This window comes from Cibotium barometz, chromosome 20 (assembly GCF_041138505.1).
Source record: "Cibotium barometz isolate CiBa-2024 chromosome 20, ASM4113850v1, whole genome shotgun sequence".
In the NCBI taxonomy this organism is placed as follows: domain Eukaryota; kingdom Viridiplantae; phylum Streptophyta; class Polypodiopsida; order Cyatheales; family Cibotiaceae; genus Cibotium; species Cibotium barometz.
The window spans coordinates 27,387,570-27,401,239 of record NC_141065.1 but is presented as its reverse complement, the minus strand read 5'-3'; the positions used below and the strand labels follow the sequence as shown (position 1 = coordinate 27,401,239).

The 13,670-nt window shown below is 42.2% G+C and overlaps 1 protein-coding gene across 1 annotated transcript in view; it reads right to left on the bottom strand.

Moving 5' to 3' along the window:
* Positions 1-2,444: 2,444 nt before the first annotated feature.
* Positions 2,445-13,670, bottom strand: part of LOC147627734 (ER membrane protein complex subunit-like protein (Protein of unknown function DUF106, transmembrane)) — a 35,801-nt gene continuing 24,575 nt past the window's right edge. Inside the window, exons 3-8 of the mRNA XM_086814679.1 lie at positions 11,518-11,637; positions 11,373-11,421; positions 11,141-11,240; positions 10,987-11,048; positions 10,805-10,875; positions 2,445-2,722 (exon numbers count right to left, since the gene is read on the bottom strand). Of these exons, the coding sequence (XP_086670805.1) occupies positions 2,615-2,722; positions 10,805-10,875; positions 10,987-11,048; positions 11,141-11,240; positions 11,373-11,421; positions 11,518-11,637 (510 nt within the window). The 3' untranslated portion in view covers positions 2,445-2,614. The remainder of the gene's footprint in view (positions 2,723-10,804; positions 10,876-10,986; positions 11,049-11,140; positions 11,241-11,372; positions 11,422-11,517; positions 11,638-13,670) is intronic.

Below are 13,670 nucleotides of genomic sequence, written 5' to 3'. Positions count from 1 at the left end.
TGTCCACCTAGAGGGAACTAGTGCATCCCAAAGTGATTTGCTAGGCCAAATAGGCCCCGTCTATACATAATCTTGAAGTTCTCTAGCAACCTCATCATCCTCAAAGTGACTTGACCTATAAGGTTTCCTAAACACTAATTGTACCCTGATATAAGCTCAATTTTATAGTCTCTACACCTCTCTTTAGAAGTGAAAAATATTTGCTTTAAAAACACATTTGAATACTCAAACATAATCTCTTGAAAGAGTCAGCCTTCATGTAAATGCATACTCTAAAGGTCAACACCTTTTGACTTGCCAAATCCATAGCATATGAGAACTCAAACCAACTAAAAACCTCAAGAAGAAATTGATTGTTCATTTTCTCTCCCACCAAAAGTCGAATCCATGTCTTCATTACACTCCCAAGGTTTCAAAAAAATTGTTGTGAACAAATCATGAACAAATTACTCTTATCAATGCTTCATAGTTCCTACTTTAGTGTCGTCATTAGATGTTGCATTTAAGAAAACACCAAAGAACACCATAGCAAGGGTGCATGCACATGCAAACTCCCCACTTGTTATATGGAGAATATCATCGTAAATATTTGCAAAGTAGATTATGTCCTTATACGTTTTGAAGGAAGCAAAAACATATTTTAAAATTATTTATTACCTTAGCGTATAACCAATATTATTTTTAAACAAATTAAGTACTAATAAAAATTATAAGATTATTGATATTTGAATGCAACCTTCAAGTTCGAAGAAAAATGAGAAATAACTTCAATTTCACAAGTAAAACTTGAGTATAAAAATATATCTTTTAAGAGAGAAGATAGTTTCTTTGTTCAATATTTTTTTAAGAGTGCTAAAGCTTTAGAAAAGTTTATTTATCAAGGTGTGAGTTTTACACTAGTTCTATAATTACACCACAAAACCACTTCAACCACAAAAGTAGCTTAAGAATGATCTCAAATTTTAAAGATTAAATATAAATAAATAAACTTAATTTTTTTTATAAAACTACCTAAGAATGCTTGGTTATCATGCATCTACTTATGGTAAATTTATGAAACAAAGAATCACATAACACAATACATTTTTAAAATTACTAAAAAAAACATAAATATGTTTTAGTAACTTTATCTTAAAATTACTAAAAATAACATAAAGATGTTTCAATAACATTATCTTCAAGACTACGTGTATTAAAACGCATTTGTAGATAAAAAGGCACATGTCAATAACCTCTATACATATAGAAGAATTTTTGTATTACATTTGCTAGTCACTTTAAAAAACCCTCAAAGATGTTTTCGAAGTACATTATTTTAAGAATTGGAACTTTTTTTCCCCCAAAAAGTGCTTATATGATGATTACGAAATATTGTTTTTTTAAACTTTTTTGATACTTGGTATTTCCTTTCAACCAATATCTTATGCTGATAGCATTTCCCTAGTAAGAATTTTTTAGAAACAAATTACTTGAAAAAGTGAAATTTCTGACAAGCTCGAAGTGAAAAAGGTGGCTTTTAAAACAAGACTAGTATTAAAGCTTTGATGGGCTTAAATAAGTAATAATTAGAGCCTTTGTTACACTTAAGCACACAAAAAATGAAGTATTAAAACAACAAAAAAACTTGAAGTAAATGACATGAAACTCTCAATTTAAAAAATAATTCCCAAAAAAAATCCCAAAACGTGCTCATGCGAAATGCCACGCATTTGGGCACATGTTGCCCGTTTCAAGTTGTCATCTTGAGGAAATCTGTCCCAAAAGATGGCAAGTTGCATCCATGTATAGTACACCACCAAGAACAAGTTGCCTCACAAGATTATTAAGATCCATAGCTCAAACACAAGGGAGGCTAGGACACAGCTCACAAATAGCCAAGACGTTTGAACATTGACGACACATACACCACCACAAGCATACACCAAACTGCTGCAACTTATAAGTTCACTAATTAGCTCACTTGGTCTTTTTTAAATCTTCTCCCAAAAGTTTTCTCAACTTTACATACCAAGAAATACAAAAAACCTTAAATCTAATTCCAAGGCTTAATTGACACTAGGTTCACAATCGTTTCTTCTAAGATTCTTCAAAGCCGTTTTCCCCCTCTCCCATTAACCTTTGCTCTCAACATACCATAGAAAAAACCATAATATTCGCCAGATAAATCTACACAAGAAAGTGAAGCTATGATACCAAATGAAACAGAGTAAAAAATTGCACTTATATGAGTGTACTTCCCCCCCACCCCACACGCACAATGCATGCATGCACATGCAAGAGAAAGAGATCTGCAGGGGAAAAAAAAGGATAGCAACCGGGAGGCTGTTACAAATTCAGCGTTAAAAATCCACCTTTCCATACTATGGAAGCTAATCATGTAGCATGCCTGTTACTATAAGAGATTTGAAACTTGCTGCTATTTTAATTTTCTCTACAAGACGTGGTTCACCTGAAACCAGTAGTGTGAGCATTGAATATATGCTTTACTTGTGTTTTAACTTTTCATTAGCTCGAGTATAAAAGTGCGAAGAAACAAGCACAAACAGTTGTGAAAATGTGCCAAAAAAGGACTCCCAAACATGCACTCCATTAGATCAGTACAAAAATTGTGGGCCTATCTTGAAAGCAATTGTCGCAGCACAGACTCGGCCTCTTGCTCTACTTTGGGTAAGGCCCAATCATGCTGGATTAGTTCAAGGCCATCCTTCTCTGCCGTGAGCGTCTGGATCAACATATATAAAGAAAGTTAATAGGAACTGAAAAGAAATGTACCTAGCTGCTTTATCAGCTTTTTTTCTAAGGAAAAAAAAGAAAAACAGCCCACTATGACAGCTCTAATCATGCCAAGTCTAGCTAACTAATGAACATAAAGACAAGCAAGAGTGTTTGTACCTAAGATTACAAGACCTGATGGGTGAACCCTCAAACCAACTCCATGAAAACAGCAAGAAACAAAAACAGATCCCAACGCCATGTCATAGCCTTTATGGGTGGCCACAAGCAGGATGAAATTGCTGATGTGCAAAATTGCAGTGATAATTGATCGAAGGCACACCAGGCACTTTCACCCTCTCTTTCATGTGATATCAATTTTCCAAGGCCAATGATCTGATGTGGCATTCTTACCAATGGGGCCTTTCCCACTTGTCCCATTGCCATGTAAGTTGGGGTGCATACGTCTCAAAAGGATAAAAAACGTGGGAATGGGGTTGAGACCTTGCCAACACCAAGCGTTAACAACCATGTTCCAGAGTTAAATATGTCCTACTTTGGCCTCTGGCTTTTCCCCTTTTCACAATTTTTTTCTCATTGTCTTCTCCTTATTTTCATGTAACTCAATGTTGGGCTGCCCCATCAACCTTCTCCAACCAAGACTCGGAATCAGTAAGGGATGAGGAAGAGGTGCATTGTGATGGTACTGCATGCACTAAGGGTCATAGTAAGTGATAGAGCAACAGTTCAACTTTCCTTACACCTGCACACTTGCAAAGGACTTACATGCCTCAGATTGATTTGGCAGGTTACCATGAAGTTTAATGGCTTTGCTCTAGGTTTTATGCACAAAGACAGAAAATGGGAGCTCAAGAAAGAAAGCAACAAAAGAAATAAACACACCCCTTGGGGGAAGTATGCGTAAATGTGATGCATAATATAATTTATGTGTCCCGTGCACACCATGATTATTCCTTGCAGCCACCTAAAGGGCAAAGTTAGAGACCGTATATGGGCAGTTTGGAGCAGTTTTGACAGCCCTATAGGTGTGTAGAGGTGCCCAAGACATGCACCAATGGTTGGGACATATTTTGGGCATAATATGAACATGTTTAATAACTTTTTTTATGACTTTTTTGGGACCAGAAAGAGGCTGGCCAACCAGCATATGACCTAAATCTCTATATAAAGGAAGGTCATTTGTAGGTATTTGGAGACGAAGGTTGCAAAGCTAAGACCAGAAAGAGGCTGGCCAACCAGCATATGACCTAAATCTCTATATAAAGGAAGGTCATTTGTAGGTATTTGGAGACAAAGGTTGCAAAGCTAAGACCAAGGGCATGCAGCCACAACATCCAGATCAGCAGAATACACCTCCATATGAGTGTTTTTCCATTAACGCACAAAGGAGGACAGTAAGCATTGGTTCATGTACATCATTCAAGACTCAAAAGAGGACAGTAAGCATTGGTTCATGCATAGCATCATGCACATCATGCCAATTATTGAAATCAATCATTCATTCAGTACTGTATAGTAGAAGTAGGTTAGGTAAAGAGTCTCCCTCTTCCCCCCACCGGGAAAATTGGCTAAGCATTCGACCCAACGCGCTTGCCTAGCATTCATAACTGGCTGCGTGAAGATATATTTCAAAGAATGATCTGTTTTCACCACTGAATCCGCACAAGGAAATAATGTTTCCATGCACAATAGGCATGAACAATAGCCAAAAATTCCTTGTCATATACCGGGTATCTTACTTGAATTGCAGAGTGCGTATGACTGTCAAATGCAATAGCACGTCCTTGTTGCATAAGACAGCACCAGTGGCAATATCTGAAGCATCCGTATAAACATCAAAGGGGAGAGTAGGGTCAGGAATAGCCATGACATGAGTTGTTGTCAAAGCTGTCTTTAAATTTTCAAAATCTTGTGTTGCGGCTTCAGTCCACTTGAATGCAAGAGCGGACTTTAGAAGTTCTGTGAGAGGAGCAATGTCATGTGCATGAAAGATGCCATGGACATTCTCAGGTGCTGGTCCAAAAGAGGCAACCAGATAAAGAGTATGAACCAGACTTTAGGAGCATCAGGGTGCATATGAGGTAGTAGCTTGGACTTGGAGCCAGGACATGGGTGATGCGCTGTCGGCTGAACCAGGAAGGCACCCATGAGCTACAGAAGGTGGGTGGCTGGACCCAACCAGAGGCGACACAGCGTTTTATGGATTAAAAGCCAAGACTGCTGGCCGACCAGCAGTCTTGGCCAATTCTCCAAGGAAATAAAAGGCCTATAAATAGGCAAGGTAGCTCATCATTGTACTCATTCAATCCTTTAGGGATTGGGTCCTTTAGGGTCCAAGTAGGGACCAGAATTTTGGTGTTTATCACTCTTTTTATAAGACAGCCTAGGGCTGTAGCAAAGTACCCTTTTTGTACTATATGAATATACTGAATTTCCAGCACATCTCTCTCTCTCTCTCTACTCTCTCTCCATATCTGCGTTTTGCATCAGCATGTTTCCAGGAGTGTTTAGGGCTGAAAGAAGACTCCCAGAGCTTCCGCGTGTTACAAGCAGCTATTTCGAAAAATCGATGATCCTTTGTGTGATAGAAGTTGGAAATTCCCAAGAAAGAACGAACATCATGGATGTTTGTGGGAGTTGGCCAATTGACAATAACCTATATTTTCTTTGGATCCACAGAAATACCGTCCGTTGAAACAACATAACCAAGGTACTCCAAGGATGTCTTGAAGAATTCACTTTCGCCTGGATTAATATAAAGAGCATTGTCACGAAGCACTTGGAAAACGATCTTAAGATGTGCCTTGTGTTCTTCCATATTACGGCTGAACACCAGGATGTCGTCAAGATAGATAATGACGAACTTGTCCAGAAAAGGACGAAAAAGATCATTCATCAGACTCATGAATGTTGCAAGGACATTGGTTAACCCAAATGACATGACCAAGTACTCGTAATGACCATATTTTGTGCGAAAGCTATCTTAAATTCATCACCTTCACGAATGCGAATCTGATGATATCTAGACATAAGATCAATTTTGGAGAAGACCTTTGCATGGAGCAATTGATCAAACCAAAAGTACTGGAGCTCCAAAAGGGCTTTTGCTCGGTCGAATATGTCCTTTCTCCAAAAGTTCAGTAAGTATCTCTTGAGATTCCGTAAAAGAAACTCGATATGGAGCACGAGTAGGTGGAGCACTCCCAGGAAGGAGATCAATAGCATGGTCGACTAGTCACCGAGGTGGGAGAACCACAGGAAGCTCCTGAGGAAAAAGATCCAAGGATGGAGCAAAGAAAGGTTGCTTGAGGTACATCACCTTTGTATCTATGTCCTCGGGAGGATCTGTGGACTGAATAGACCATTAAAAGTGCTGAGGAACAACCACTCTTGCGGACCCACCGTTTTGCTTGAAGAGTTGAAAGGGTTGGTATAGAAGGTTGGTCTCTAATGCCTTCGAGTGCCACAAGCATATCATTTTGAGCAAATTGTATGGAATGGTTCCGGAAACTGATCAGGGGATCATATTGATACAACCATTCTTGACCAAGGATCATATCATAATGTGCCAAATTCATGACTTGGAAATCCAATTTATCACGATAGTGCTGAATTCGAAAGGAGAGGTGTTTGGCAACGGTATTACACAAGGATGTGGAACCATCGGCAAGCTCTACTTCATAAATAACAGCACTTCGAGAAGTCCCAATCTTCAATCTCTGAGTCAAGGTGGTTCCCACAAAGTTATGAGAACACCCACTATCAATGAGCACCTGAATAGGGTGACTGGAAATAGAACCTTGAAGAACCAAAACCTGAGTAGACCGCTGGGACAACGGTGAAGAGACAGCTTGAGCTGTGGCAGTAGCGGTGCTCACTAAAGCATGTGCAATAGCATGGTGATTAACTGCACGCTTTCCTTTGTCAGCAACTAGGGGTTTCTCCTCGGAAGTGGAGGGTTCAGCATTAGAATTCTGTCGATGGGTTGGTCTTTTGGGGCACTCAAACCAACGATGAGGTCCATTACAAATTGTGCACAATCCTGTCTTTTGTTGATCCTGTCCAGAAGAAACAGTGGAAGGACAAGGATTGCGAGATTGGTCACGTCCTTGGTCCCGTCCACAATCCGAACTGCGTGGTTGGAAGGATTGAGAACGTCGGGACTTAAAAGAAGACGATCCTTCTGATCGGCGAGGGTGATGAGAATTATTCCATTGGGGATTAGGCCGGGAGCTAGAAGTGCCAGAAGATTCTCAGCGACTATCTCGGTTCATACAAGATCCATTGGCTTTCTGAAAGGCATTAGCTCGACCGAAAGAGGCCGAATTTCGAGAATTAATGTCTGCAACGCGCTCGGCGTATCATATGGCATCGGCAAGATCGACAGGGTTATATTTATGAACATCGGCACGGTGGGTTTTTGATATGTTAATACTCCACATTATGTGAGATTTTTATGCCAAGAAAATGGAAAAGTCACACCTCAAGGAGGTTGCCATAATAAATATTGTTGCTGGAGAAGAAGCACCAAGGATAGTAGCCGTCAATCCAACAAAAAGCACCAACTACAAGTGACTGGTCCAAACACGGGCGTAGACAACAGGATGCCAACAATGAGGAGAGGTACGGGTGCTGAATCCATGGAGGAGGAGGACGGCTGCAGGATGGCATCATGAGGAAAACCTTATGCAGGATGGCGGCGGGTGCAGGCCGAAACTGCTTAGGCAAGGTGGCGCCGTTTCGTAGGGGCCCGTAAGGTGAGTTTGTGGGTTTCTTTTTTTAATTTGTAGACGTGGCAATTAGACCCGTAGGGTCATAACCTTTGGTATGAGGGGTGTTGGTTTTTTCTTTTTAATAAAAAAAATCAACAAGTCGTCATGCGCTCTTCACCGGCAGCCGACTAGGGGAAGATCCACGAAGGGATGCGACTATTCATGGAAGGGGTGCCTGGCCATGAAGGGGTGCCGGCTGAAGAGGTAAGCCTCCTGATTGAAGGCTGTTTTTTTTTTGTCTTGTCTTTATTCAAGAGTGTCTTGCATATGGCTGGCCCAAACTTAATCAGTAAAAATTGGGAGTTGGGGGGTGAATTTGATGGGGCATTCTCTCTTGCTCTTCCATTCAACACTTGCTACGTCCAATTGTAGGGTTTGGGCGGGCTGATTTTAGGGTTAGGGTTAGGACTGATTTTAGGGTTAGGGTTAAGATTTGGGCATAACACAAGGCGGAAAAAGTTTGCTCTGATACCATTGTAAAGCTTTTATAGCTTTATTAACATGATTAGGACTTAATTAATGAACATAAGACAAATATTGCAAGAAAAGACTGAGTTGTTTGCATTGATATGGAGACCGAAAGGGTACAAATGAAGAGGCACATCCCTGGGAAGGGGAGTGGCTCTTGAATCAATAGTTATGTCCTTTGGACTTAGGGTGTGTCTTTTAATGAATAGACATGTCCTTTGATAGTGACCCATGTGTAAGGGTGTGACCCTTCACAGGTGTCCTTTCAGTTAATAAGGGATTAAGGAGTAATTAAGAGAGATGAAGAGAGTTAGTCACAATCCTGACAACGCAAGATCTAAATCCAGATCCAATATCATCATCATAAATATAGCATGTTTGCAATATACAAAAGATTAGGAGTACATCTCTCCTCCATTGTGTTGCTAAGTTTTGATTCTCGTTAATCTCTCATGTGCTTAGCATTAATCTACAATTAAGTTTTCTGCTACATCACTCATGTGACAAAAAGATTTAAGCCCCACAAAGGTCGTCTTACCGACGTCAACTCGTAGAAAGTCAATGACAAATCGATGGAAAGCCAAAGTGAGGAGAAAATGATGAAAAAGAGGAGAGAGAGATTTTTTTTTTTTTAAGGGAGTGAATTTGCCTGATACGAAGGGTTGAATGATTTAGTTTAAGCCTATGTTTGATAAATTTAGGGAGGTGTCCAATGAGAGTAAGAGACTTAAATTTTTAATCTTTAGGTTTCTAATTGTACGGAGTTACCTTGGTGTCAATGATGGTGTAACTTGAGGGGAAGATTTTTTAAATTATTGTCACATGCACAAGCCATGGACATGGCATATTCTCAGCATATATTTAGTAATCCCTGTTTAGACAATAGGTTAAGCTTAGCTTAGGCACCATTCAGGTCAGTTGGCAGCTGATATCAATCGGCACCAGCCAAAGGGTTCACACGAGTTAAAACGTCAGCATTAAATCATCAGTCGTGGACAACATAAACAGGCCGACAACAGTATAAGTGGCCGACCAGCTCTACTGAAGTCTATATAAAGCATCCGTCATCATTGCATAAAATCATCTATTCCCTCTTTTGGGTTTAGGTCATCATGTAGGTAGTAGAAGTGCATCAGCCACCTTTTGGGCAAGCCAAAGGCCTCATGAAGTTGTAAAGTCATGGCTTAGGGCTGGATCACAGAAGAAAGCTTCCACACATGCAACATTTTGAAATTGCATGGGGAGGCATCATAGTAGCCCAACAACGAGTCCTAGGTTTGCAAGGTTGAGGTAGATGATTGAGGCTAGGAAGCAACAAACTGGGGGACCAATAATTTGTAACTAGGAGGCTGGTCAATCAACGGCCGCGCTGCAACACGAGCTAGGCACAACCACCAGACATGTCATGGTGGCACGGGGCTACAATAGACAGCAGAGTAAGGCAACTGGCACCAGGGCATCAAAGGATACCTAGCATCAGGTCAGATGGCGGGTGAAGCCGCATGCACAAGACGTGGTGGCTGAATCTGGCTGCTCCAGCTGGCAGCTCGACTGAGTGGCAGCACAAATGAGGACGGGGTAGGTGCCAGGGGTGGAGTTGCTAGGGCCATAGTTGTCACGGTATGAAAATACGATACCGTACGGGAATTTTTGGTACGATATGAAATTTTGGGATACCGTACAATAAAATATAGTTTTTTTTAATACTTACAAACTATGGAGCTTCAAGCTTGACTATGAGGGAAGGTTGGGGGGGGGGGGGGGGGGGGGCAGTCCACATGGAGATGTGCCTCTCCTAGTTGGATCTCCAAATTGTCCCCAAAAAAGAGCCTACATGGGTAATGTGATACCAAAGGTCTCCCAATGTAGTGTTTATGACTAAGGGACCATCCTTGCACACATACAGGCAGTGCATCTAGGGTGATAGGTTTAGGGACTCCTATGTAGGATCTTCATTGAGTAGGATTTCTTTTTTCTTTTTTTGCATTTGGAATTTTTTTCTCAAAGTTGGGGGGGACGTACCATACAAAACCGTACGATATCGTGCGGAACCGTACCATGCAAACCATACGGTACGAATAGGTTCGTACTGGCACGAGAAACAACCATGGCTGGGGCAGTGGGCAGGAGAGGACATTGTGAATAGCAATGGGTGGCTATATCAGCAGGAGTGGGTGCTGCTGAGAAAGTGACAATACCAGCTCTGAAGCAGCTTTGCAACTTGGCAGCAGCAGCTATGACGGCTTGGCAACAATATATGTGGGCACTGCAGAGTTGGCTGTGTAGCAAAGCTGACATGGAGGAGTGACGCTTCAAGGCAAGAGCAAGCGTATGAATAAAGCGAATGGCTGCATCCCCAAGTAAAGAGGACAGCGCAAACTGGTTCGGCTTCAACCCAGGTGCTCCTGCAAGCCACAAATGACAGTGCAAAGAGGATGGGGGGTAGTGGTGGCAGAAAGAGGAAGAGAGAAAGAATCGGGGTGTGGTGCAATGTGGGGAATGGGGAAGGGAGGTGAAAGGGGGAGGGGCCCCTGCATAGCTGGCTATCAGAATGGAAGGCCCGACCAGGCTGTTAAAGCCAGCCAGCCACACATGGGCACCTCCTATACTATAAGTGCAACTCTTGTAGGTTTTTCATTTTAAATAACACACCAAAAGGAAAAACTACACACCCCAACAAGAAGCTTCCTAGACTGACCATCAGCTAATGAGAACAATAAAGCTCTTGTAGGTTTTTTATTTTGAATAACACACCAAAAGGAAAAACTACACACCCCAACAAGAAGCTTTCTAGACTGACCATCAGCTAATGAGAACAATAAACCTCTTACCTTGGAAGGATCCACACCGAAGCCACCCATTTGTCCCCCCATTTGCATCATTCTCTGTGTGTCATCTGTGGCTGCAAAAATTAAAATGAACTTTAGGCAAATGTGTATGCCCGGAAACACACAAAATAGACCAATATACAACACAGTCCTGCCCTTCAAAGATGCATGTGGGCATCAAATACCATTTTCTTCACCAAGGATCAAGCTGAAAAAACCCCTAAGTCCAAAGAGATTCAAAAAGTACCTGCAAAAAAGTCGACGACCTTTTAGCCCATAAGGCATCTTTGCCAAAACATTGGTTCTACAAAGAATACAAAAAAATGTGATAGAGCTTACCAAGAGCGGCTGCTTACGTAGCTTACATCCACTGAGCTCAAGTCAATGCCATTTTGCAGCATTGGCCTAAAGCGTTGTGTTAAAGGAAATGGAATTTTCGCTGTAAAACAAATCATTCCCACAAGCCTTATTGACTAGCATTTTATTGTCTTCGAGAACATCCACCTGTATGCCAAACTTAATATCTTGAGTACAAAACTTCAAGCTCATAATCATATGGCACATGGCTCACCTGCCACGAAGCCAGAGAAGAAAAAGTTTACCCACGCAAAAGTGAGAGTCTGCAGAAGGTACCAAAACACCAAATTAGTGACCACATAAGGATTCCTAGGTATCCATCTTTTAGTAGCTCTACCACTACAAGTCAACAACTCTACCTGAGGAATAATCATTGACAGATTTTTCTTCATCATGTCCATGGCCATATTTGGATCCGAAAACATTTGTGCTTGCATATTTTGCGCTTGCCCTTTCGGAACATGTAATAATCCATTCTCCTATTGCATGGAAAAAAAGGAATCTCTCTCTCTCTCTCTCTCTCTCTCTCTCTCTCTCTCTCTCTCTCGATCCCACAAGAGCTGTTTGAGACAGATAGGGGTTGAGGGTGAGCTTGCGAGGATGAGGTTGCATGGGCCAGTCGTACAATGACCAGGTCACTGGCCGAGTACACACAGAGCAGGAGCCAGTATACAGCTCAATGGGGTGAAACAAGGCTGTCCCCTCCCTCAATCTTTGGCCTTCATACAGACAAGCTGGCAGATTACATGTACAATTGTGGAAAGGGATCCATGCACACTGAGACAGTTGTCTCCATCCTCTTTGTAACATAAAACAGAAGGCTTACAAAGACATTTGAATGCATTACACTCCTTAAAAGATTATGGTCTTCCACACGAGTTAGTAGGGGCTATTAAAGGAAACTTTAACATAATAGACAGCCAGCCAGTGGGGGATTTTAGAGAGAGTACATACTTATGTGTCATATTCTCAGGCTAAGAATTCCATTGCCACAGGCAAAATTGGCAAAGACAAACAGGCTGATCACAAGGATGCCAAGTACTCTCGCGCTCGAGTGGCATCACATGGAGGATAGGATCCGCGCCCACTTGGCACACCTTCGCCTCAGGACAGATTGTTATTATTCCCCGTCTAAACCCTCGCCCAAGACTCTTCGAGTGGAGGGAAGTTCCGCTAGTTCCGCCTCACACAGAGATTGATATGCGGATAGTCTCGTGGAACATACAAGGTTTAGGGGGGCCTCAGGCTTCAATGCTTTCATAGACGGGGCGTCCTCAGAGGAGATGAAACCGGCCTTCAGAAATCTGACGGGCGGTGAAACAAACACACGCACATAAAACACTTCATCACCCATGGGAACGTGGAAAAGGGAAACAAACAAGGGGAGCTAGAGTGCTCCTGCAAATAGTACAAGGACACCGATTGGCCCCAAAACGCAGTGGCGCCCCTTGCGGTATTTCTTTACTTGATCAAATATGATTACAAAGTACAACTGGTCGAATCCTCTGCCAATACGATCCCTTATAGCTTCTCACCCAGGACTTCCAAATAAGAACTCTCGTTATTACAGCAAAGCATTCCATAGAGAAGGCACACCTGTACAACACCTCCCTGCTTGAAAAGGTCTTCTCCATCGCTGCCATGGATCTCACAAACCCTTTCCCAAAGGGCAGTAGGGCTGAACCAAACCATATGTCCTTCCCTATAGTCATAGCTCGCATGTAACCTCGAGAAAACTACAACCTGTTCACATGAATCTAGAGACATGCTTTCCACATGAAACCAAAGACCTGTATCCGATAAACCATAGGCCTGTATCCGATAAACCATAGGCCTATTTCCTCGATACCAAAGTCCTGTTTCTTCTCGAAAAACAATGTCCTATTTTCATGATAGATAAACCCACATATGCACCATCCAATCACAGCGCCAAAAACCAAGGTTGTTTTCCATAGCACCAAGCGAGAGAAAAATAGAGAACCTGTAAGCAAATCCCTGAACACATAAGTTCATCACGAAGAGAAATCACACCATCTCTCCCATGAACATCGTCCTGTGTATCCATAGCTTGTTCTCCTGTTTCATAGTCTCTCGTACTTCCATGGCACACAGAAGAGAAAAACACACCAGGCCCTTATGAATAAAGAGAGAGGGGTTATACAGTGGTTGGCAGCCTCTGTCTAGCAGCACCTCCCCCCCCCCGTTTCGCCTGCAATCTGCCCGACTCGCTGCCCGTTGCTGCCCATTGCTGGCTGCCCGACTGGTCGCCAGTTGCTGTGTCATGTGCACAGTGTGTATCTACCGTGTGCTACACGCAGACAAGACTAGCTTCGAGGTTTGGGGAAGCTTGGAGCTAGGCAGGCTGATTGACGAGTTGAGTTAGGGATAGACTAATGGCGGCGGACGGGCGGGCACCCAAGTGTGGGCGCCCGATGACCGGCCAAGAGCCTATAAAAGGGTGGCCAAGGTTAGTCATTAGTCATAGAGAGTCTCACGAGTTTGTGAGAGCTCT